The 25,985-nt window shown below is 47.6% G+C and overlaps 1 protein-coding gene across 1 annotated transcript; it reads right to left on the bottom strand.

Moving 5' to 3' along the window:
* Positions 1 to 951: 951 nt before the first annotated feature.
* Positions 952 to 21,222, bottom strand: LOC121270971 (C-X-C chemokine receptor type 3-2-like). Its single transcript, XM_041176647.1, has 2 exons — positions 21,147 to 21,222; positions 952 to 3,069 (listed from the first exon to the last, which is right to left on the bottom strand). The coding sequence occupies exons 1-2, from the start codon at positions 21,186 to 21,188 to the stop codon at positions 2,011 to 2,013; spliced, it is 1,101 nt and encodes a 366-aa protein (XP_041032581.1). The 5' UTR covers positions 21,189 to 21,222; the 3' UTR covers positions 952 to 2,010.
* Positions 21,223 to 25,985: the final 4,763 nt, after the last annotated feature.

Genomic DNA, 25,985 nt, shown 5'->3' with positions numbered 1-25,985 from the left:
TCAACAGGACACTTCACAAGAATACCAATATAAGGGGAAAACAACAATTTATACTGCATGTGAAGAGAGTACTGGTTGGTTGGCAAGTGGCACTGCCATGGAGAATGCATCAGTGATGGCGACTGACAGTTAACTGCCAAGCATTGTTTGAAATTTAAACCAGGCAGCTTGACCCTGATTTGTCAAGGCATTGCCTTGACGAATGAGTCTGTGAATGGCTGTCACTTATTTTGTTTAGCTGAAACAGGCATAATACATGTACATGTTCTTTTTGTCTGCAAAGAACAGGGCCCTGTGTACTGTAGCTTCCAGTACACTCAAATGCACTACACTGCAAGGCCAGACTGACAATCTTAAATTGGTTGCCAGCATAATTCTTAGCACATTGGCTAAATAATCCTCAGTATGCTAAGAATTATGCTACGTATATTAGTGCACAGGGCCTTCGTAGACAGAAAACATTGCGCCTGTTTCAGCTAAACAAAATAAGTGACAGCCATTCGCTGACTCATTCCTCAGGGCAAAGTCTTGACTAATCAGAGTCAAGCTGCCTGGTTTAAATTTCAAACAATGCTTGGCAGTTAACTGTCAGTCACCATCACTGGCGCATTCTCCATGGCAACGCCACTTGCCAACCAAACAGCACACTCTTCACACACAGTATAAATTGTTGTTTTCCCCTCATACTGGTATTCCTGCGAGACATCCTGATGAGTGCAAGACAAAAAGCTTAGGCATGTCTCTTCTGTTCTCCTAGAATTATTGAATATACAGCACAGGAAGAGGCCATTCGGTCCATTGTGCCTATGTTGGCTCTTTGAAAGATCTATCCAATTAGTCCCCGCTCTCTCCCCCCCCACCCCCCCTAGGCTCTTTCCCCCACAGCCTTGCAAATTTTTCCCCTTCAAGTATTTATCCAATTCCCCCTTTCGAAAGTTCCTATTGAATCTGTTTCCACCTTTCAGGCAGTGCCTTCCAGATCACAGCAACTCGCTGTGTAAAAAGAAAATTCTCCTCATCTCCCTCTCCTTTGCTTGTCTGGGGTTTGGGCAGAGGGGGGGAGGACAGAATATGAGAGCCTTCATGACCAAATAGCCCATGGTGGGGGGGTCACACATGAGGAATGGGGGCAATTAGCCCATGGATTATCCACCAGGGAATGTAAGTACTTTAGGAAAGGAGGGTGGGCCAGATGGGAGGGTCGGGGAGGGGGGGGAGAGACAGGATGGCATGGGGTGGGGTGGGGTGTGTGAGAACAGTATAGAAATTTGAGCACGATGGAGGTTGAACCTCATTGTGGGGGGGCGGCGGGGGCGAATGAAATTCCTGCAGCTCCAAAAAAAGTTGAGGCGTCTTCCAAAACATCCCCTCTTCAACCAACATCACCAAGTGGAGACGCCAGGTTAACGGTAATGTCGAACAGTAATTCAGAGACCGACGCCTAAGCTGTGGGGGGCCTGGGTTCAGAGCCTGAACGGCTGGTGTCATTTAAATTCAGTTAATAAAATCTGGAATTGGATGCTAGTCTCAGTGATGGAACTATCGTCAATTGGTTGGGGGGGGGTGGGGGGTGTGGTGGGGGAACCCCATCTGGTTCACTAATGCCCTTTGGGGAGGGAAATCTGCCATCCTCACCCGGTCTGGCCTACACATGATTCCGGGTCCACAGTAAACGCGGTTGACTTTTGGCTGCCCCTCCGAAATGGCTGAGCGGGCCACTCAGTTCAAGGGCAATTAGGGACGGGCAACAAATGTTGGCCTTGCCAGCAGCGCCCCACCTCCCATGAAAAGAATAAAGGCAAAAAAATGACAAAGGAAAAGCAGGTTTAACTGGTAAGTCAATTCATTGCTTCTGCGGGTAAGTGGTTTGTCAGATGGTAACGCTTACTGAGAGTCATTGTAAATCACTTGGTGGGAGCTCTGCATGAAGATAAGTACAAGTTCTGTATCTCTCCGGTCTCCGAAGTCTTTGGTTGGAAAGTCAATGGTTGGCTGGATCTTGGACACTCTCTACCATATTGTTGAGTGAGAGGTTGAGGTTTCTGAGTCTGATATGGCGGAGGATGCCCGCTTGCTTTTCCCAGCGTGGCGACTCACCACCAGCTTCTTCTTCAAGCAGCCGATGCCCACCAAGACCCTCACCATCTCATGCCGGAACCTGACCCCGATAAAGGCATAGAGGAGTGGGTTTAAGCAGGAGTGGATGAGCCCGAGGGTCTGGGTGATGGTGCGGCTGATGTCCAGTGTGTTGAACATGGTGCAGGAGGTGCCAATGGTGCCCAGCGACTGGAGGGTGTCGACAAAGAGCACGGTGTTGTACGGCAGCCAGCAGATGATGAAGACCACCACGATGACGATGACAACCTTCAGGGTCTTCTGCCTCTCAAACATCTGGGCATGGCACAGCGTCTTGAAGATCATGCAGTAGCAATACAACATGGCCACCATGGGGACGAAGAAGCCAATAGTGTGGTGGGCAACACGGATGGCCAGTTTCCAGGCACCGGCACTATCTGGATGAAACATGTAGATGCAAACTGTCGAGTTAAGGTAGGTAGAGCGGTACTCCTCACGGAAAATTAGATCAATCATCGCCAGAAGGAGACACAAGGCCCAGACGATGAGGCAGGTGACGTGGATGTAAATGGGCTTGCGCTTCCTGTACATGTGGATGGCATGGACAATGGCCAGGTAGCGGTCGAAGCTGATGCACACCAGGAAGAGGATGCTGCTGTACAGGTTGAGGGCAAAGATGGTGCCAATTAGCTTGCACATGACAGTGCCAAAGACCCAGCCCCTCACCGCCTCCACCGCCCAGAAGGGGAGGGTGAAGGCCAGGAGCACATCCGCTATGGCCAAATGAAGGATGAAGGTGTCTGTGATAGTTCTCCGAGCTCTCTTGTAGCGGCCAAGGATGAGAATCACCAGCATGTTACCGAGAGCACCCAAGAGAAGGACGAGGGAGTACAGGATAGGCACAAAGATGCGAACAAACTTCTCAACTACAATGGGTCTGCAAGGCTGGGCTATAGAAAAGTCAGTTTCAAAATCATCGTAGTTGTAGTACGCCTTTAAAAAAACAGAAAATAAATATTACTTCATGTACTGGGCCTACGTTCCAGTTTTATTCACCTCCTCCATTCCAAGAGATGTTCAACTCTTTCTGGGGAAGGCCCGCTCAGTACCTCACTCAGGAGAACAGTCTCCCGTGTGAGTGTACAACAGGCCGGGACAGTCCATTCCGAGGACAGGTAGCACAGGTATTTCCTCGAGTCTACAAGATTAAGGGGGTGAGCTAACTGACGACTTTAAGATGATAAAAGGATTTGATAGAGTCGATAGTGAGAAACTGTTTCCTCTGGTAGGGTGGGGGGGGGCACAGTCCAGAATAAGGGGGCAGAACCTTCAAATTGGAGCCAAGCCGTTCAGGGGGTGATGTCAGGAAGGATTTCTTCACACTAAGGGGAATCTAGAACTCCCCAATTGATAATTTCAAAACTGGAATTGATAGATCTGTGCTCTGGAAGGGGATTAAAGATTACAGAACCAAAGTGGGTGGATGGAGTTCCAATATAGTTCAGCCACAATCGAATTAAATGCCTGAACAGGCTCAAGGGGCTGAATGGGCCTCCTCAGTACCTATGTTGTTAGGCAGGAGTCTATCAGCAGGTTGTATAGCTGTGTCGGAGGGAGACACCATGAATTATCGGAATAATCATGTTCTCACTCTACACCCATATGCATAAACATACACACACAAACACACACACGCACACAGACACAGATACACGCACACAGACATAGACACACGCACACACAGACATATACATACACACACACACACTCACACACACATAGACACAGACACACACGCATTCACATACAGACTCACAGACACACACACACATACACATAAATACACACACAACACACACACAAATACTTTCTTACACACACACAACACACACACTCACTCACACTCACAACAAACACACTCTCTCTCACACACACACACAAACACACTCTCTCTCTCTCTCTCACACACACACAACAAACACACACACACCCTCTCCCTCTCTCTCACACACACACACACACACACACACACACACACACACACAAATCTGTGCCCAACACAACAACCAGTGCCACTGGTGGAAGGAGTGGAGAAATCAACTTCACAGTTTGCAAAAATAGTTTACAGCTTCAAGATAGCTGATTTTTAATGTACCCAGGGTGCTATCCCCTTTCCCAGCCCAAGCACCACAGCCTGTGGGTGAGACACCCTGGGAACCTCTTGCTCTGTGTGGTTCAGTGTCCTTTGCAGCAAGCTAGTCTTTTTCAAACCGGGTTTAATGGAAATATTCTGGAACTCCAACCATCCCATTTTCACCATATGAACTGGCCATGCATTCTTTTATTCATTCATGGGATGTGGGCGTCAGTGGCTGGGCCAGCATTTATTGCCCATCCTAATTGCCCCTTGAGAAGGTGGTGGTGAGCTGTCCTCTTGAACCGCTGCAGCCCTGTGTGGTGCAGGTACACCCACAGGGCTGTTAAGGAGGGAGTTCCAGGATTTTGACCCAGCGATAATGAAGGAACGGCCGATATATTTCCAAGTCAGGATATGGCTTGGAGGGGAATTTCCAGGTGATGGTCTTCCCATCTATCTGCTGCCCTCGTCCTTCTAGGTGGTAGTGGTCATGGGTTTGGAAGGTGCTGTCTAAGGAGCCTTGGTGAATTCCTGCAGTGCCTCTTGTAGATGGTACACACACTGCTGCTACTATGTGTCGGTGATGGAGGGAGTGAATGTTTGTGGATGTGGTGCCAATTAAGCAGGACTGCTTTGTCCTGGATGGTGTCGAGCTTCTTGAGTGTTGTGGGAGCTGCACTCATCCAGGCAATTGGGGAGTATTCCATCACACTCCTGACTTGTGCCTTGTAGATGGTGGACAGGCTTTGGGGAGTCAGGAGGTGAGTTACTGTCCACAGGATTCCCAGCCTCTGACCTGCTCTTGTAGCCACAGTATTTATATGGCTAGTCCAGTTCAGTTTCTGGTCAATGGTAGCCCCCAGGGTGTTGACCGTGCCATCAGCATCCGTGGTGGCTCAGTGAGTTAATGATACCTTTTTATATCGTGTATTTAAGAAAGTAACATGCCCCAAGGCATTTGTTGACATTATTTGTCTCCAATTCATTGAAGGAGAAATCAGGAAAGATAACCAAAAGCTTGATCAATAGTGTAGGTCCCCAGGAGCAGCTTAAAGGAGAGAGGGAGGGAGGCAGAAAGGCCAAGGAGTTACAGTGAATGATTATAAAACACTGGTTCAGCCTCAACTGGTGTAACGCATCCAGATCTGAGCACCACATTTTAGGGAAGATGTGAAGGCTTTAAAGAGGATGCATAAAATATTCATGAGAATGGTTCCAGGACGAGGAACTTCAGTTCCGTGGACAGATTGGAGAATCTGGGACTGTTACTCCTTGGAGAAGAGGAGGTTGACAGGAGATTTGATCGAGGTGTTCAAAATCATGAGGGGTCCGGGCAGAGTAGTTAGGGAGAATCTATTCCCATGGGTGGAAGGACCGAGAACCAGAGGGGCACAAATTTAAAGCGACTGGCAAAAGACGCAACGGAGACATGAGGAGAGAAGTTTCCACGCAGCGAGTGGTTAGGATCTGGAATGCGCTGCCCGAGACTGTGGAGGAGGCAGATTCAATCGAGGTTTTCCAAAGGGAATTGGATCATTAACTGAAGAGAAAATAATTGCAAGATTAGGGGGAGTTGGACTGGCTGAGTTGCTCTTGCAGAGGGTCAGCACAGACACGATGGGCTGAATGGCCTCCTTCTGTGCTGTAGGCGTTCTATGATCCATCCTGGGGTTCTATGAGAGTTTCAGGGAGTTAAGGCCACAATCAGGTCAGTCATGATCTTATGGAATGGTGGCGCAGGCTCGATGGGCCTAATGGTCCTACTCCCACTCCTATTTCAATGGGCTGAATGGTCTTACTCCTGCTCCTATTTCTTATGCTCGTAAGCATGAAGGGACCGGTGCATAAACTACACGGCTAAGCTCAAGGAGGTCGTAAATCCACCAGACTGGGTACCCTTGGCCCAGCCAGCTGTGTTCGTCTTCAGAAAAGAGGTCGGAGTAGGATCACCAAAATGTGAAGGCCCTTTCTTCTGAATAGGTGAAGAGACTCTTTCACTGATCAAACCTCTGGGTCTGTGATGTTTTTGAGCTGGTTCTATTTCCTGGGACTTCTCGTTCCTTGGACATTCGTTCTTCCGGATGAGGGGGTTTAACTCGTCCTCTGGGCAAGTCCTTAATCTCCGCCCAGTTCTAGGTCAGCTTCTCGTAACATCGGAGGATCCCAGCATGAGACCAAACTAATAACATCTGCTTCAACGCCCCCCACCCACCCCTCCGCTCGGAGGCAGTCGTCTGGGAGGGAGAGTCGGCTTCACCTCAAATCTGGCTCCTCATTATCCTCAAGTATATGGAGCCCCTCGGGAGCAAACAGGAGAGTCCTTGAAATCTCACCAAGAGGTGATGGGATAGAAAGCCCCATATCCGTGTTTGCAGACGACGGAGAGTTAGGCCGCATTGTAAGCAGAGTGGATGGAAGTGTAAGAGTACAAAGAGATATTTATAAAGTGGGTTGGGATAAACTGTGACAAATGGATATCAATGTTGGCAAGTGTGAGGTCATCCGCATCTATAAAGAACAGAACAGGGAGCTTCCTAATGGTGAGAAGCTTGAAGCGATGGAGGTTCAAAGAGGCTTGGGGAGGGTCCGGGTACACGGATCAGTAATTTATTACAAACTGGTACTGAAAGTAATTTAGAAGTCCAATGGAACATTGGCCTTTCTATCTCAAAGACTAGAATGCTAGGGGGTAGGAGTCATGCTTCAGTCTACACAAAGCCCTGGTTAGACCACACCTGGAGTCACTGAGACGCTCTGGGCCCCACACCTTAGGAAGGATGTACTGACCCCGGAGGGAGCGCAGTGTCGATTTACCAGAATGAGGCCAGCACCCCAAGGATTAAATTGTAAGGAGAGATTACACAAACTTGACTTGTATTCCCTGGAATTTAGAAGGTTAAGGGGGGGGATTTGATCAAAGTTTTGAAGATATTAAGGGGAACAGATCGGGGTCGATAGAGAGAAACTATTTCCCCTGGTTTGCGGGGGGAGTCTGGGATTTGGGGGCAGAGTCTAAAAAAGAGAGGCCTACATTTCAGGAGTGAAATGAGGAAACATTTCTACACACAAAGGGTGGGGGATGTTTGGAATTCTCTTCCCCAAATGGCAATAGATCAATTGTTAATTTTAAATCTGAGAGATTGATAGACTGTTGTTATTCAAAGGGATTGATACGGGGCAAAGGCGGTTATGTGGAGTTAGGTCACAGATCAGCTAGAATTTCACTGAACAGAGGAACTGTTGGGTGGGAGCTGGTACCAGGTGAATCTGCGTGAGGGTGAGTCTGCTGTCAGTCAGCCAACACAAAGGCGGCAGTATATCACTGCGCTCGGAATGAAATGTTAGCACAATTTCAGACGACTTTTGATTCAGCGCAAATCAAACCACAGAACAGAGTCCCTGTAACACGGAAAAAGCTGGCACTCAGCTGGTAATCTCACTCAGACGACATCTGCATTGTTAACAAAACTCATCTGCTGTACTTGTTCTGGGAGAGTTTGATGGGGACAGTGTAGAGGGAGCTTTACTCTCTACCTAACCCCGTGCTGTACCTGCCCTGGGAGTGTTTGATGGGGACAGTGTAGAGGGAGCTTTACTCTGTATCTAACCCCGTGCTGTACCTGTCCTGGGAGTGTTTGATGGGGATAGTGTAGAGGGAGCTTTATTCTGTATCTAACCCCGTGCTGTACCTGTCCTGGGAGTGTTTGATGGGGATAGTGTAGAGGGAGTGTTACTCTGTATCTAACTCCGTGCTGTACCTGTCCTGGGAATGTTTGATGGAGACAGTGTAGAGGGAGATTTACTCTGTATCTAACCCCGTGCTGTACCTGTTCTGGGAGTGTTTGATGGGGACAGTGTAGAGGGAGTGTTACTCTGTATCTAACTCCGTGCTGTACCTGTCCTGGGAATGTTTGATGGAGACAGTGTAGAGGGAGATTTACTCTGTATCTAACCCCGTGCTGTACCTGTTCTGGGAGTGTTTGATGGGGACAGTGTAGAGGGAGCGTTACTCTGTATCTAACCCCGTGCTGTACCTGTCCTGGGAGTGTTTGATGGGGATAGTGTAGAGGGAGCTTTACTCTGTATCTCACCCCGTGCTGTACCTGTCCTGGGAGTGTTTGATGGGGACAGTGTAGAGGGAGCTTTACTCTGTATCTAACCCCGTGCTGTACCTGTCCTGGGAGTGTTTGATGGGGACAGTGTAGAGGGAGCATTACTCTGTATCTAACTCCGTGCTGTACCTGTCCTGGGAGTTAACAGCAACATCATTCGCTGCGATGAGTTGAACCAAGTAATAAAGACGAGCATTATATTAAGCAACAAGCCTCTCCCTGGCCAGTTGAGCCTCCGCAGGCTTTGGCAAGAAGTGGAAGTGGGATTGAGGGGGAGAAGCTGGCTCGGTGACATTCATATTTCGGAACAAACGTTGGTTAGAAATTTGATGATGGAGCAAAAATAGATTTCACACGAACCCCACTTGCATCATCAGCAGCTGCTTCCATTCCACGTCACTGTCAGTCCAAGCTAACATTCACGTTCAAGTGTTGAGCAACATGATTGACACTCTTCCCTTCACTCTGTGGGGGTGGGTTGGGGAGGTGTAAGTGGGGGTGGGTTGCCTGTCTGGACACAGAGATTTCACCAGAAGCCACAGCACAGGGAGAGAAACAGACCTTTGCCTCCCTTCTGCCACGGGCAGCCATGGTGTATTGGCGGGGGGTTGGGGGGAGCGAGGTGGAGTGTCCACTGCACCATCTAAACGACTTTGGGTCACGAACATCGACAGCTTTGATCCCCAAATAGTTGCTGGTTCCCTAATTTCCACCCCTGCGGCCATTTCGTGTGCCTCAGTGCCACAAAAGCTCAAGAAAATAGGAGCAGGAGTAGGCCATTCAGCCCGTCGGGGCCTGCTCTGCCAATCAATGCCCTCACGGTTGATCTTGGGCTTCGACTCCATTTTCCCGCCCGCTCCCCATATCCCTTAATTCCCTGAGAGGCCAAAAATCTGTCTATCCCCAGCCGTAAACGTGGTCAGCGATGGGGCATCCACAATGCTGCATGACCTGCTGAATATTTCCAGCATTTTCTGTTTTAACCAGGGCAGGGACCCTATTTGTACTTCGGTGAATGGGAGAGAGAGTCAAATTCCTGATATATATACCAATCAAAGGGGTTCGTTCCTTTGGGAGAGATGGGTGAGACCATTAGCAATAAGGAACTCAGGGATACAGGATCCTGGGCTTTATAAACAGAGCCATAGAACATAAAAACAAGGATGTTATAGTAAAACTTTATAAACCACTGTTTAGGCCTTTGATGGAGGATTATGTCCCATTCTGGGCCCCGCATTTTAGGAAGCCTGTCAAGGACTTGGGGAGGGTGTCGGGGGGTATTTACTAGAATGTTCTCAGGGATGAGGGAGTTCAGTTCACATGGAGAGACTGGAGAAGCTGGGATTGTTCTCCTTAGAGCAGAGACGATTAAGGGAGAGATTGAATCGAGATGTTCCAAATCATGAGGGGTTTGGACAGAGTAAATAAGGAGAAACTGTTTCCAGCGGCAGGAGGGTCAGTGCCAGATGGACACAGGTTGAAGAGAAAAACAGAATTACTTGGAAAAACTCAGCAGGTCTGGCAGCATCGGTGGAGAAGAAAAGAGTTGACGTTTCGAGTCCTCATGACCCAGTTCTGTCGAAGGGTCATGAGGACTCGAAACGTCAACTCTTTTCTTCTCCGCCGATGCTGCCAGACCTGCTGAGTTTTTCCAGGTAATTCTGTTTTTGTTTTGGATTTCCAGCATCCGCAGTTTTTTTGTTTTTATACAGGTTGAAGAGAATCGGGAAAAGAGCCAGAGTAGGGGAGGGGAGATGAGGGGTTTTTTGTTTTACACAGTGAGTTGTGATCTGGAACACGCTGCCTGAAAGGGCGATGGAAGCAGATTCAATAGGAACTTTCAAAAAGGGGAATTGGATAAAAAGTTGAAGGGGAAAAATTTGCAGGGATGTGGGAGAAAGAGCAGGGGAAGGAGTGATGATGTTCCTTGGAACAGTGGCTGTTTTAGTGCTTGGCTGACCGAGATAGGGAACTCGCTCCAGTTTATGAGTAAAAGTTTGCTGAATCCCCTTTTAGCCCTAAGAATGGCATTTGTGGCTCAGTGCAGGTTACAACACACCTGCCTGTGCTCAATGGGGCTGTGGGTTCCAGCCCAGGCCTCCCTACCCTTCATCCTCCCCAACTCCAGCCACTTGAGTGAATAATCCAGCCTGATGCTCCTGGTTGCAGTGCTAAGGGAGTGCATGTTATCAGGGGTGCCACCTTTCAGTTGAGCCATCATACCAAGGCCTCAGTCTGACGCCTTATCTAAAAGATGCCATTCTTACTGTTTGCAGAAGACAAGGCGGGGGAGTTTCCCCTGGGGTCAATGTTTATCCTTCGAACAACTTCACTGAAACAGATTATCTGGTTTATAGCGCATTTCTGTTTGTGGGATCTTGCTGTGCGCAAATTAACGGCAGTGTTTCCTGCGTTGCAACAATGAGCGCACTTCAGAGAAGTTCTTCACTGGCTGTGCAATGATTTGGGATGTTCTGAGGTGATGACGGGCGCTATAGAAATGTAAGTCCTTTCTTCCACTGGGCAGGAACCAAGATGCTAATTTGACCCGATTGTGGCACGATGATGTTGGTGCCTCTCAGTTGGAGGGAACAATAATGGCCAGTGGCTCTATTCCTGATAGCATTCCAGTGGAGGTGAACTTGTGATTGGGTGTCAGTCTGGGAAGCAATGCCTCGCCAGGTCAAATAGCTGACTGCCCAGACTTGTGTCCAGAAATGGGCTCTTGGACATGATTTTGGAGGGTTTCCATATCACCAGTCCATACCTTGATGAGGATTGAATCTTAATAAACCCAAAATAAGTGGAGAGGAGTCCTGAGATTGTGCCACACACCTTAAAGCTAGTATTTGGAATATGCAAGGGCAATACATGCCATGGAGAATTTGTGTGTGTGTATGTGTGTGTGTGTGAGAGAGAGAGAGAGAGAGTGTGTGTGTGTGTGTGTGTGTGTGTGCATGTGTGTGTGTGTGTGCATGTGTGTGTGCGTGTGTGAGAGAGTGTGTGTGTGCGTGTGTGTGTGTGACAATGTGTGCAAGAGAGAGAGTGTGTGTGTGTGTGTGTGTGTGCATGCGTCTTAGAGAGAGTGTGTGTGTGTGCGTGAGGGAAAGCATGTGTGTGCGTGTGTGTGTGCATGTGTGTGAGTGTGTGTGAGTGTGTGTGTGTGTGAGAGAAAGAGTGTGTGCGTTTGTATGTGTGTGTGTATGTGAGAAAGAGAGAGTGCGCGTTTGTGTGTGTGTGGATGTGCGCGAGTGCATGTCTGTGCGCATGTGAGTGTGCACGTGTGTGTGTATGTGTGAGTGCATGTGTATGTGTGTGTGTGTGTGTGTGTGTCTATGTGTGTGTGGGTGAGTGAGAGTGTGTGTGTCTGAGTGTGTGTGTGTGTGTGTGTGTGCGTTTGGAGATTGTAGGACGAAAGTACATGTGAAACCGATGAGGTTGAGGGCTAGAGATTATTGAGTAAAATCCACTTCTGTCTTTCTGTGGTTTCTGCACTATGACCATGGATGTTGTCATGTCAGTGAAATCAGGCAGATTTCACAGACCCTGACCCTAACAATGCACAAAGGGTCATGTTCCCTCAGCCTCTGAGAGATTTACCTACAAACTGCCTGCTCTGAATTAAATTTGAAACCCTGAGAACTCTATTTTTACGGAATTATAGACCAATGCAGCACAGAAAGAGGCCATTCAGCCCATTGTGCCTGTTCCTGCTCTTTGAAAGATCTATCCAATTAGTCCCCACTCTCCCCCTGCTCTTTTCCCCACAGCCCTGCAAATTTTCCCCCTTCAAGTATTTACCCAATTCCCCTTTTTGAAAGTTCCTATTGAATCTGCTTCCACCGCCCTTTCAGGCAGCGCCTTCCAGATCACAGCAACTCGCTGTGTCAAAAAAAATTCCCCTCATCTCACCCTCTGGGTCTTTTCAGATTCTCTTCAATCTGTGTCCCTCTGGTTACCGATCTTCCTGCCACTAGAAACAGTTTCTCCTTATTTACTCTATCCAAACCTTTCATGGTTTTGAACGCCTCAATTCAATCTCCCCCTTAACCTTCTCTGCTCTAAGGCAAACAATCCCAGCTTCTCCAGTCTCTCCACATGAACTGAAGTCCCCTCATATTCCAAACAAATATTGAGTCTCACCCTGTGTATTCAAGCTCCCCATCTGGGCGTCTGTGTGTAACAAGTGCAACTCCAAAGGCTACAAAATCTAGGCCGACACTCCCACTGCAGTGCTGAAGGAGTGCTGCACTGCCAGAGGTCCTGTCTTCCATTAAACCAAGAAGCCATTTATCCTCTCAGGTGGATTCCACGGCCAATAGTTCTTTGACGAGCTGGGGCAGGTTCTCTTCAGGGGTCAAAACCCTCGAACCAACAGCGCCACAAAACTGGTGACATGGGTGCTGTTATCAAGTTGCTGCTGGCGGGATCTTGCTGTGCACAAATTGGCTGCCGCGTTTCCTACATTGCAACGGCGACCACCCTCCAATGAGGTAAAGCCGTGAAGCGCTTTCGCAGCCTGAGGTCGTGAAAGGCGCTGTATAAACTTGTTTCTCTTTGACATTACCAACGGTTGCACAGGGACAAGTTCAGAGGGCAGCAGGGAGATGCTGGGACAGGGCATTTGAAGCAGCATTACTCAGTCTCCAGAAGGTAGTTTGGACAATTCGGCAATCATTTCACACTGAGAGGGGGTTGAGGTGCCCCGGTTTATCTGAAGTAAGGCAACCCAGTGAGATTCTGGAGCACGGTGGGGGGGTCATAACTAATGATTTGGGAGAGTTAAGTATCGATGACAGGAGTCGATGAGGTAACTCGATCTCATAGAGGCTGTGAGCCTGTTAGACTGAAAGCGTTATTCATCTAGGTCAAGCAAGGTGACTCAGTGATGTGAAGAATCGTGGCGGGTCTCTAATTCGTTATCGATAGAGGCATCAGGCTGCACCCATTGAACAGTCATAACTGTTCCTCCCTACATTCGCCTCGTTGTTTGGCTGCAGGTAGCTCAGCTACTTGTACATAGTCCACTCATCCCCGTTACAGCAGGGGGGTGGGGGGGGGGGAATCAATAATTTAAAGTCCAACGATGACCATGAAACCATTGCCAACTGTCTTAAAAACCCATCAAGGAAATCTGTTGTCCTTACCCAGTCTGGCCTACATGGGACTCCAGACCCACAACAATGTGGTTGACTCTTAAATGCCCCCTAATTGCTAGCCAGCGATGCCCACATTCCCAAGAATGAATTTTTAAAAAATGAAGTGTGGATGGAGATAGTGGAAGGGCTTTCCTTAATCTTCCAATCTTCCCTGGACATGGGAAGGTGTCAGAGGATTGGAAAAAGTGATACCCTTATTCAAGAAAGGATGTAAGGGCATTCCTAGAAACTACAGTTTAACAGAAATGGTAGGTGAGGTCTTAGAATCGATAAACAGGGAAATAAATCTTGGAGAAATTGAGTTAATCCCGCATGGATTTATAAATTGCAGATCGTGCTTGACTAATCGAACTGAGTTTTTTGATGAAGTGACTGGGAATGTTGATGAAGGGAATGCAATGGGTATTGTCTCGATAGATTTTAAGAAAGGCCAGGATTTTCCAGTCAGCAGGACCGCAAATTCCTGCCCGAGGTCAACAGGCGGTAAAATTTTCCTTCCCGCCCATGACGATTCCCACCACAGGCGGGACCGGAAGATCCTGGCCAAAGTGCCACATGAAAGGCTGGTTTACGAAATTGAAGTTCGTGGAATAGGAGGATCAGTGTCAGCTTGGATACAAAACTGGAAACAGCGATTCATGGATTGAAAGATGGTAGACAGTGGGTTCCCCAAGGTTCAGTGCAGGGGGAAGTGCTTTTTTTAATGATACATAAATAACTTAGATCTTGGAACACAAAGAAGAACTTCAAAATTTGCCGATGATACCAAATTTGGAGGAGAGGCAAAGAGTGAGGTTGACATGAATTTCCCACAACATGATATATATATATATATTATATATATAAGCTAACAAAATGGGCAGGCGAGTGGCAGGCAGAATTTAATATAGACAAGTTTGAGGTGATGTATTTTGGCAGAAGGGATAGGAAGAGACAATATAAACTTAATGGCACAGCTCTAAAAAGTGTTCGGGGCAGAGTGACCTGGGAGTTCACGTGCATAAATCTTTGAAGCTGCCAGGACAATATTGAGAGAGTGGTTAGAAAAGCATATGGTATCTTGTGCTTCATAAATAGAGGGATTGAGCACAAAAGCAGGGAATTTATGCTGTATCTTTCTAAAACTCTGGTTAATTAGGTCTCAACCACGGTATTGTGTCCAGTCCCCGGTCACTTCACTTTCGGAAGGGTGTGAGTGTCCTTGAGAGGGGGCGGAGGAGATTGACCAGAATGGGTCCAGGGATGAGGGGTTTTAACTACAAGGTTGGGTTGGAGAAGCTGGGGTTGTTCTCCTTGGAGCAAAGGAGATTGAGGGGAGATCTGATCGAGGTGTACAAGATTAGGACAGGTTTATATGCAAACATAGGAAATAGGAGCTGAAGTAGGCCATTTGGCCCCTTGAGCCTGCTCCGCCATTCAATAAGATTGTTTGTGTTTCAATTTCCACATTCCCATGTAACCCCCTGATAACCTTTGATTCCCTTGCCTAACAAGAATCTATCTACATCCACCTTAAACATATTCAATGACCCTACCTCCACCACCTCCTGAGGCAGAGAGTTCCAAAGCCACACAACCCTCTGAGAGAAATAATTCTCCTCATCTCTGTCCTAAAAGGGTGACCCCTAATTTTAAAACAGTGCCCCCGAGTTCTGGACTCACCCACAAGAGGAAACATCCTTTCCACATTCACCTTGTCAAGGCCGTTCAGGATCTTATCTTCAATCAAACCACCCCTCACTCTTCTAAACTGCAGTGGAAACAAGCCCAGTCTGTTCAACCTTTCCTCATAAGACAACCCACTCATTCCAGGTATCAATCTAGTAAACCTCCTCTGAACCGCCTCCAATGCATTTACATCGTTCCTTAAATAAGGACACAATATTCGACATGTGGTCTCACCAATGCTCTGCAACACTGAAGGACAGCATCCTTGCTTTTATGTTCAGTTCCTCTCACAATAAAGGATAGCGTTCCATTAGCCTTCTTAATTACATGCTGCACCTTTTCGTTTAGTCATTTAAGGGATGTGGGTATCGCTGGCTGGGCCCAGCATTTATTGCCCATCCCCAATTGCCCTTGAGAAGGTGGTGGTGAGCTGACTTCCTGAACCACTGCAGTCTGTGTATACTAACCTGCACACTGACTTTTACTGCATACTCGCAGTATACCAACATTTTGTGACTCATGGACTAGAGCACCTAGATCCCTCTGCACCTCAGAATTCTTGCAGTCATTCTCCACTTAAGTAATACTCTGCTTTTTTATTCTTCCTGCCAAAGTGAACAACTTCATATTTTCCACATTATACGGCCAGATTTTTGACCACTCGGTTAACCTATCTGTATCTATCTGCAAACACCTTATGTCCTTTTCACAACATATTTTCCTGTCTATCTTTGCAACTTTAGATAAGAAACACTCTTCCCATTAGCTGAAGGGACAAGGAATAGGGGACTCAGATTTAAGATTTTGGCAAGGAAATGGAGGGTCAAAGTGCGGAAGAACTTTTCACTGCAATGACTGGTAATGAGGACTGTGGGAAGAGTGTTCCTTATCTAAAGTTGCAAAGATAGGCAGGAAAATATGTTGTAAAAAGGAAATAGGGTGTTTGCAGGTGGTGGAAGTGGTGACAAACAATGATTTCAAAATGATGGGCACTTGAGGGAAGTAAACTTGCAGGGTTATGGGGGAGAGCAGGGGAAATGGGACTGACTGGATTGCTCTGCAAAGAGCTGGCATGGACTCGATGGGCCAAAAGGCCACCTTCTACGCTGTAAATGACTCTATGAGTGTGATAATGCACAGGGTATCTGGGGGCATTACAGGATGACAGGGAGCTCTATACATAGGGTAATAGTGAGTGCAATATATATAATGGTTAAGACATAGGCTGTGTTCTTTACAGGGCAGATTAGGAATGGCACCTCTCTCTGTAACCTCCTCCAGCCCCTACAACCCTCCCTATCTCTGTAACCTCCTCCAGCCCCTACACCCCTCCCTATCTCTGTAACCTCCTCCAGCCCCTAAAACCCTCCCTAGCTCTGTAACCTCCTCCAGCCCCTACAACCCTCCCTATCTCTGTAACCTCCTCCAGCCCCGACACCTCTCCCTATCTCTGTAACCTCCTCCAGCCCCACCAACCCTCCCTATCTCTGTAACCTCCTCCAGCCCCTACAATCCTCCCTATCTCTGTAACCTGCTCCAGCCCCTACAACACTCCCTATCTCTGTAACCTCCTCCAGCCCCTACAACCCTCCCTATCTGTGTAACCTCCTCCAGCCCCCTACAACCCTCCCTATCTCTGTAACATCCTCCAACCACTACAACCCTCCCTAGCTCTGCAATCTCCTCCAGCCCCTCCAACCCTCCCTATCTCTCCAACCTCCTCCAGCCCCTACAACACTCCCTATCTCTGTAACCTCCTCCAGTCCCTACAAGTCTCCCTATCACTGTAACCTCCTCCAGCCCCTACAACCCTCTCTATCTCTGTAGCATCCTCCAAGCCCTACAACCCTCCCTATCTCTGCAATCACCTCCAGCCCCTACAACACTCCCTATCTCTGTAACCTCCTTCATCCCCTACAACCCTCCCTATTTCTGTAACCTCCTCCAACCCTCCCTATCTCTGTAACCTCCTCCAGCCCTTACAATCTTCCTTATCTGTGTAACCTCCTCCAGCCCCTACAATCCTCCTTATCTCTGTAACCTCCTCTAGCCCTTACAACCCTCCCTATCTCTGTAACCTACTCCACCAATGACAACCCTCCCTGTCACTGTAATCTCCTCCGGCACCTACAACCCTCCGAAATCTCTGCTCTCCTCCAATTCCGGCCTCTTGAGCATCCCCTGATTCCCATCGCTCCACCATTGGCCGCCATGCCTTCAGCTGCCTGGGGCCCTAAGCTCTGGAATTCCCTTTTAAACCTCCCCTCCTCTCTCTCTCTCTCACTTTCTCCCTTTAAGATGTTCCTTAAAACCTCCCTCTTTGACCGAGCTATTCATGACCAGTCCTAATACTGCCTTATATAGTTTGGTGTCAAATTTTGCTTGTAGCTGTGAAATTGTGACTCAAAAGCTCCCTGCGCTCAGCAGGACTTTTATGAACAATGTGGTGATCTGTGGCGGTGCATAGATATTATCTACACACTTAAAGGAAATTCAGTAGAAACAGTACAAAGTTTATCAGGTAAACAGGAAAGTGTTAAAATGAAACAGCATATAATGTGCAAAGTCATGGACTTCCTTCACCTATTATAACTTAATGAAAATACAGGACCAATAAAGTGTGGCAGGGAGGAGTTGACAACAGAAGGCAGAGCAGCTGGTTCGAAACCAAATTACCAAGAAACTGGGAACTAATTAATACAACTTCAAAATAGCCCAAATTGCCTCAGGGCTTTTCATGTGACATCTGAAGCAACGAGATTCTCGGTAGAGAAGGAATTTGCATTCATATAGCACCTTTCACAATCTCAGGACGTCTGAGGGCGCTTTACAAGACAATGAAGTACTTTTCAAAGCGTCATCTGAATGGCGGCACTGTGGTGTTGGCCTGCGTTCACTGCCTCCATGCAGAGCAGCCCCAACATCACAACATCGTGAACGGTACCATGAGGAGCTCTTATGTTCAAAAATGTGAACAGGGCTGGGGATGCAGGCGATCTTGTGGCGCGGTGGGTAGCGCACCCTGCCTCTGAGCCAGGCGCTCTGGGCTCGAGTCCCACTCCATGACCCTTTTGGCCCAAGGGAAGTGAGTTCATAATATGGCCAAGCCTGCAATTGCTCCGGGGGTACGGGTTCAAATCCCACCACGGCAGCTGGTGGAATTTAAATTCAAATAATTAATAAGTCTGGAACTGAAAGCCAGTCTCAGTCACGGTGATCATGAAACTATCATCGATTGTTGTAAAAACCCATCTGGTTCACTAATGCCCCTTTAGGGAGGGAAATCCGCCCTCCTTCCCCGGTCTGGCCTACATGTGAATCCAGCGACGCAGTTGACTCTTAACTGCCCTCTGAAATGACCTTACAGGCCAACAAGGGCAATTAGGGATGGGCAACAAATGCTCACCCACATCCCATGAAAGAATAAATAAAGAAAAACTTGGACCGCCCCCCCACCACCCCCCGAGTGACCTGTTACTTGTCATCGCCACACTACAGCGGGAGGCCATTTGGTGCTTCTTGACTGTGCTAGCTCTCTCAGATTGGCACTTCGCAGCCTTCCTGACTCAACAACTTCACAACACAATCATTGCACTTTTTAATCAGGCTGCTGTTTACCATTCACACCTCTTCTAGACCTATCTCTTGTATCTTCACCACTTCCTTCAGTCTTGCAAAATCATCCCTTTTATTATTTCATGGCTTCTGGCCTCTGCACAGTCTGTCCTTCCCTCCCCTGTCCCCCCTCACCCTGCATCTGCGTTTGTTTAAAAAATATATATATATTTCTAATAGTTACCAGCTCTGAAGGGACGCAGACCTGAAACAATAACCCGGCTTCTCTCTCCGCTGACACTGCCAGACCAGTGTTTTCTATTTCTCTAATGGAGCTTTGCTTCATAATTGTACCCAGTCATGTCCCCAGTTTCCCATTTGACATCGCTCGCCCAATTCTGATAACAATGACCATAGGCCTCTGCTTCCCAAGAAGACCGATTTCAATTCTACTCAGCTTCAGGAAGTGCCATCAGGGCCAGCCTGACAGCTTTTGAAAATGCTGAAGGCTTGAGTGACGAATCTGTGGACACATCTGTTCTTGTACATTCACATCCCATTCGCAACTGCCCAAATTTAACTAAGCGAGAGACGATTTCATCACTCTGCACAGAACATGCAACTCAGTAAAGAAGGACATCTGTGTGTCTATCTATAGAACTTCAACGGGTTAGAATTACTCACTACTATCCCTGCCCCAGGTGAGCCTTGTGGCACAGTGGGTAGCATTCCCTTTCTCTGAGCCAGACGCTTGGGGGTTCGAGTCCTGCCCCAAGACTTAATGGCCAAGGAAAATGTGTTTGTAATGCGGCCAAACAGGGTGAATATAAAACTTGCAAATCCTTCCAGCACAGACAGTCAGAGTGGGAGAGATTCCTGGTCAGCCATGTGATGGAGAGAACATTGGAGCCTCTACCATCACTTTCCATAGCTCCAGAACACAATATGCATGGAAGAGTCGACGTTACCACAGCAGCTCAAAGCTCAACTTTAGTGTGGCAAAAACAGACCATTCTGCCCATCTGCTTCAGGCCAGGTTTTATCCTTCACATAAGCCTCTCCATCTTACTCCATCATCATATCCTTCTATTCATTTCGCCCCTATGTATATCTAATTCTCCTCAGATGCATCAATATTGTTCACCTCAACCATTCCCGGAAACTGGGCACCACATGTCCTGTTATCTAAAAGGATGCGCTCCTTTGAACTGCAGATGTGACTCCTACAGCCCTCTCTGTCTCTGTAACCACCTCCAGTCCCTACAACCCTCCCTGTCTCCGTAACCTCCTCCAGCCCCTACAACCCTCTCTATCTCCGTAACCTCCTCCAGCCCCTACAACCCTCCCTATCTCTCTAACTTCCTCCACTCCCTACAACCTTCTCTGTCTCTGTAACCTCCTACAACCCTCCGAGATCTCTGCGCTCCTCCAATTCCGGCCTCTTGACCATCCCCTGATTCCCATCGCTCCACCATTGGTGGCCGTGCCTTCAGCTGCCTGAGGCCCTAAGCTCTGGAATTCCCTCCCTAAACCTCTCCGCCTCTCTCTCTCTCTCTCCTCCTTTAAGACGCTCGTTAAAAACCAGTCTCTTTAAATGAACTTTTGGTCACCTGTCTCTAATATCTCCCTTGCATGGCTCGGGATCCAATATCATCTGATGTACACTGCTGTGAAACAGGTTAGGATGTTTTACTATGCTACCAGTGCTATACCTTGAAGGATTTGGATAGAGTAAATAAGGAGAAACTGTTTCCAGTGACAGGAGGGTCGGTAACCAGACGGACTCAGATTGAAGAGAATCGGGAAAAGAACCAGAGGGGGAGATGAGGAGAATTTTATTTTGACACGCCGAGTTGTCGTGATCTGGGAGGCGCTGCCTGAAAGGGCGACGGAAGCAGATTCAATAGGAACTTTCAAAAGGGGGGAATTGGATAAATACTTGAAGGGGAGAAGTTTGCAGGGATATGGGGGAAAGAGCAGTGGGGTGGGAGTGGGGACTAATTGGATAGATCTTTCAAAGAGCTGGCACAGGCCTGATGGGCTGAAAGGTCTCCTCCTGTGCTGTAAGATTCTGTCGCTCAATAAACTACCTGAATTCCTCAAATGTCTGTTTGCCGAAGCTAACAACAGTCACTTACAGGAATTGTTTCCTGACCAATCAGTCTGCTTCTGTTTGACCTATAACTGTGCAGATTGGGAACATTTCTGAACTGTTCATTTCAAAAGGGCAATATTAAAGCAATCAAGCGTGGCAATCAATATTTGAAATACTAATAATTCTGAACACATTGCTTAAATAATTTTGGCTGATCAATTTGTCCATGCAGAGCTGCATTAATAAGGAGCCTTAGAAGTATTAGTAAATCAGAAATATATAATACCATTTTCATAAGTATAAAGCAAAGGTTTAATTTAATGAAATTGAGGAAAGGTTATTACCTCTGTCATCTCCTGCACTGGTGGCTGGGTTGAATTGTCCATAACTTTAGCTGCTGTGCCCTCAAATCAAATGAGATTACTGGCAGAAATTGAATCGAAAAGCAGATCTGGTTTATTTAAAACCCGTCTCTAACTTCCTGACCACGTGCAGCCAGTGACTCACTGTTGGTCTGAGAGACATCTTAACGTCAAGTTATTTCCCTGCTCAAAAACAGAATTACCTGGAAAAACTCAGCAGGTCTGGCAGCATCGGCGGAGAAGAAAAGAGTTGACGTTTCCCTGCTGACTGGTCTTAACCAAGCAATCGCATTTGCCAACAAAGAGCACCAAATTGTCTGAAATTGTTCAATGAGAACTGTTGAGTTACCTTAACAATTAACTCCTCATAATTAGCTTCACACAAGCACCAGGCAATGACCATATCGACAAGAGACAATCGAAACATCGTCCCTTGACGTTCAATTGCATTACCATCACCGAATCCTACACTATCAACATCCCGGAGGTTACCATTGACCAGAAACTGGACCAGCCATATAAATACAGTGGCTACAAGAGCAGGTCAGAGGCTAGGAATTGTGCGAGGAGTAACTCACCTCCTGACTCCCCAAAGCCTGTCCACCATCTACAAGGCACAAGTCAGGAGTGTGATGAGAATACTCTCCACTTGGCTGGTGAGTGCAGCTCCCACAACACTCAAGAAGCTCGACACCATCCAGGTAAAGCAGCCCCGCTTGATCGACACCCCATCCACAAACATTTACTCCCTCCACCACCGACACACCGTAGCCAGTAGTGTGTACCATCTACAAGATGCACTGCAGCAAAACACTGAGGCACTTTCAACAGGAACTTCTGACGCCACAAAACTCACAGAATCACATTGCAGAAGAGGCCCTTCGGCCCATGGAGTCTGCACCAATATGTGAGAAACACCTGACCTACCTACCTAACCCATAGGTAGCCCATAGCCTTGAATGTTATGACGTGCCAAGTGCTCATCCAGGTACTTTTTAAAGGATGTGAGGCAACCTGCCTCCACCACCCTCCCAGGCAGTGCATTCCAGACCTTCACCAACCTCTGGATAAAAAGCTTTTTCCTCATGCCCCCTAAACCTCATGCCCCTCACCTTGAATTTGTGTCCCCTCATGACTGACCCTTCAACTAAGGGGAACAGCTGCTATCTACTCTGCCCATGCCCTTCATAATCTTGTAAACCTTGATCAGGTCGCCCCTCAGTCTTCTCTGCTCCAACAAAAACAATCTAAGCCTATCTAACCTCTCTTCATAACTTAAATGTTTCATCCCAGGCAACATCCTGGTCAATCTGCTCTGCACCCCTTCCAGTGCAATCACATCCTTCCTATAATGTGGCAACCAGAACTGCACACAGTACTCCAGCTGTGGCCTCACCAAGGTTCTATACAACTCCAACATGACCTCCCTACTTTTGTAATCTATGCCCCGATTGATAAAGGCAAGTGTCCCATATGCCTTTTTCACCACCCCACTAACATGCCCCTCTGTCTTCAGAGATCTATGGACACACACGCCAAGGTCCCTTTGTTCCTCAGAACTTCCTAGTGCCATGCCGTTCACTGAATACTTCCTTGTCAAATTACTCCTTCTAAAGTTTATCACCTCACTTTTCAGGGTTAAATTTCATCTGCCACTTATCTGCCCATTTGACCATCCTGTCTATATCTTCCTGTAGCCCAAGACACTCAACCTCACTGTTAACCACCCGGCCAATCTTGTGTCATCCGCAAACTTACTAATCCTACCCCCCACATAGTCATCTATGTCGTTTATATAAATGGCAAATAATAGGGGACCCAGCACAGATCCCTGTGGTACGCCACTGGACACTGGCTTCCAGTCACTAAAGCATCCTTCTGTCATCACCCTCTGCCTCCTACAACTAAGCTAATTTTGAATCCACCTTATCAAATTACCCTGTATCCCATGTGCATTTGCCTTCTTCATAAGTCTCCCATGTGGGACCTTGTCAAAGGCTTTGTTAAAATCCAAATAAACTACATCAACTGCACTACCCTCATCTAAACACCTGGTCACCTCCTCAAAACATTCAATCAAATTTGTTAGGCATGACCTCCCTCTGACAAAGCCACGCTGACTATCTCTGATCAAACCTTGCCTCTCCAAGTGGAGATAGATTCTCTCCTTCAGAACTTTCTCCAATAGTTTCCCTACCACTGACGTGAGACTCACTGGCCTGTCATTCCCTGGCTTATCTCTACAACCCTTCTTAAATAGCGGAACCACATTAGCGGTTCTCCAGTCTTCTGGCACCACCCCGTGGCCAAAGAGGAATTAAAAATTGGGGTCAGAGCCCCTGCAAACTCCTTCCTTGCCTCCCTCAGCAGTCTGGGACACAAATCATCTGGACCTGGAGATTTGTCTACTTTTAAGCCTGCCAACACCTCCAATACCTTGTCACTCCCTATATCAATTTGCTCAAGAACCTCGCAGTCTCTCTCCTCGAGTTCCATACCTTCATCCTCATTCTCTTGGGTGAAGACAGATGTGAAGTATTTGGTCAACACTCTAACAATGTCCTCTGTGTGTGGGATGATTCATAAAACGTTGCTTAAATTAGCACAAGGAAGCTGGATAATGATAAGATGAAGTGTGTCGATAACACTGAGGGGCTTGGTAGGCCATGTTAAGAAACAGTAGAGTGACACACATGATCGTGTGGGTCAGGAGTCACAGGTAGACCAGACCAAGTAAAAATGGGAGACATAATCTTTGAAAGAACCAAATGGGGTTTTGTGACATTCCGACAGCTTCACAGTCGCTTTTTATGAGATGGGCTTTTTACTTACACATTTTTCAAACCAGGAGACAGAGATTTCAGGTTTTGGGCTGGAGATGCAGGGGGGGATGTGAGGAAGGACTTTTTCCCCACAGCGAGTGAGAGTGACCGGAAGTTCGCTGGGTGGTGGAAGCGGAGATGACGAATGATTTCAAAAGGAAATCAGATGGACAATTGATTTCCCCTTGGTCCCTAATGGGCCCTACTCTTTCTCTTATCCTCTTCCCATTGACATATTTATAGAATATCTTGGGATGGCCCCTGGAACTGACCCTCCACCAGTGCAGCATTCACTCAATACTGACCATCTGACAGTTCAACACACCCTCAGTATGACCCTCCAACAGTGCAGCACGTCCTCAGTACTGACCCTCCAACAGTGCAGCACATCCTCAGTACTGACCCTCCAATAGTGCAGCACGTCCTCAGTACTGACCCTCCAACAGTGCAGCACACCCTCAGTATGACCCTCCAACAGTGCAGCACGTCCTCAGTACTGACCCTCCAACAGTGCAGCACATCCTCAGTACTGACCCTCCAATAGTGCAGCACGTCCTCAGTACTGACTCTCTGACAGTGCAGCACTCCCTCAGTACTGACCCTCCAATAGTGCAGCACGTCCTCAGTACTGACCCTCCAACAGTTCAGCACTCCTTCAGTACTGACCCTCCGACAGTGCAGATCTCACTCAGTACTAACCTCTGATAGTGCAGCGCTTCCTCATTGCTGACCCTCTGACAATGCTGCACTCCCTCAGCACTGACCATCCGACACTTCAGCATACCCTCAGTATGACCCTCCAACACTGCAGCTCTGCCTCAGTACTGACCCTCTGACAGTGCGGCACTCCCTCAGTATGACCCTCCAACACTGCAGCTCTGCCTCAGTACTGACCCTCTGACAGTGCGGCACTCCCTCAGTACTGACCCTTCGAGAGTGTAGCACTCCCTCAGTGCCCAACAACGCAGCAAGTGTATTTCCCTCAATTGTCCATCTGATTTCCTTTTGAAATCATTCGTCATCTCCGCTTCCACCACCCAGCGAGCTCCCGGTCACTCTCACTCGCTGTGGGGAAAAAGTCCTTCCTCACATCACCCCCTGCATCTCCAGCCCAAAACCTGAAATCTCTGTCCCCGGTTTGAAAAATGTGTAAGTAAAAAGTCCATCTCATAAAAAGCGACTATGAAGCTGTCGGAATGTCACAAAACCCCATTTGGTTCATGAATGTCCTTTCGAGGATTATGTCTGCCCAGTTTACTTGGTCCGGTCTAACTGTGACTCCTGACCCACACGATCATGTGTGATTCTCTACTGTTTCTTAACATGGCCTACCAAGCCCCTCAGTGTTATCGACACACTCCATCTTATCATTATCCAGCTTCCTTGTGCTAATTTAAGCAACGTTTTATGAATGATCCCACATCGCACATATAGCATAGAAACTGTCCTTCAGCATACCCAGCTTCCCCTTAAACTCAACAATACTACTCAGCTCGACAACCCCTCCTTGTAATGAGTTCCATATTCTCCCCCCTCCCTGGATAAAGAGGTTTCTCCTGAATTCCCCACTGGATTTATTGGTGACGATCTTATATTGATAGCCCCCTAGTCCTGGTCTCTCCCACACAAGTGGAGGCATCTTCTCTACGTCTACCTGCTCGAAACCCTTTTATCATTTTGAAGACCTCGATCAGTTCACCCCTCAGTCTTCTCTTTTCTAGAGAAACAAGCCCCAGCCTGTTCAACCTTTCCCAATAGTTACAGCCTCTCATTGAACTTAAGACCACAATTGTTAATGAATTGTTTTTGCATCTTCCCCGGAATCTCTACATCCTATTTTATAAATGGAGATCCGAACTATGCAAATGCTCTAAGTGTGGTCCAACCAAGGCATAAGGAGACCATAAAAGTGTACAGTGCACATGGCTGCGCACATTTTTCCAGATATCATCTAATCAAGTGATATGGAGACCAGAATTATGCACGGGGCTCTAAGTGT

Source organism: Carcharodon carcharias, chromosome 29 (genome assembly GCF_017639515.1).
Source record: "Carcharodon carcharias isolate sCarCar2 chromosome 29, sCarCar2.pri, whole genome shotgun sequence".
Classification (NCBI taxonomy): domain Eukaryota; kingdom Metazoa; phylum Chordata; class Chondrichthyes; order Lamniformes; family Lamnidae; genus Carcharodon; species Carcharodon carcharias.
Note: the sequence above shows the minus strand (reverse complement) of the source record. Positions and strands in the feature narration are given on the sequence as shown.

What these genes read in the sequence shown, in the direction of transcription:
- LOC121270971 (XM_041176647.1), bottom strand. Translation starts at nt 21,188, where the DNA reads ATGGACAATTCAACCCAGCCACCAGTGCAGGAGATGACAGAG. An exon ending in CAGTGCAGGAGATGACAGAG is followed by an intron (nt 3,070 to 21,146) that starts GTAATAACCTTT and finishes GTTTTTTTAAAG; the next exon opens with GCGTACTACAACTACGATGA.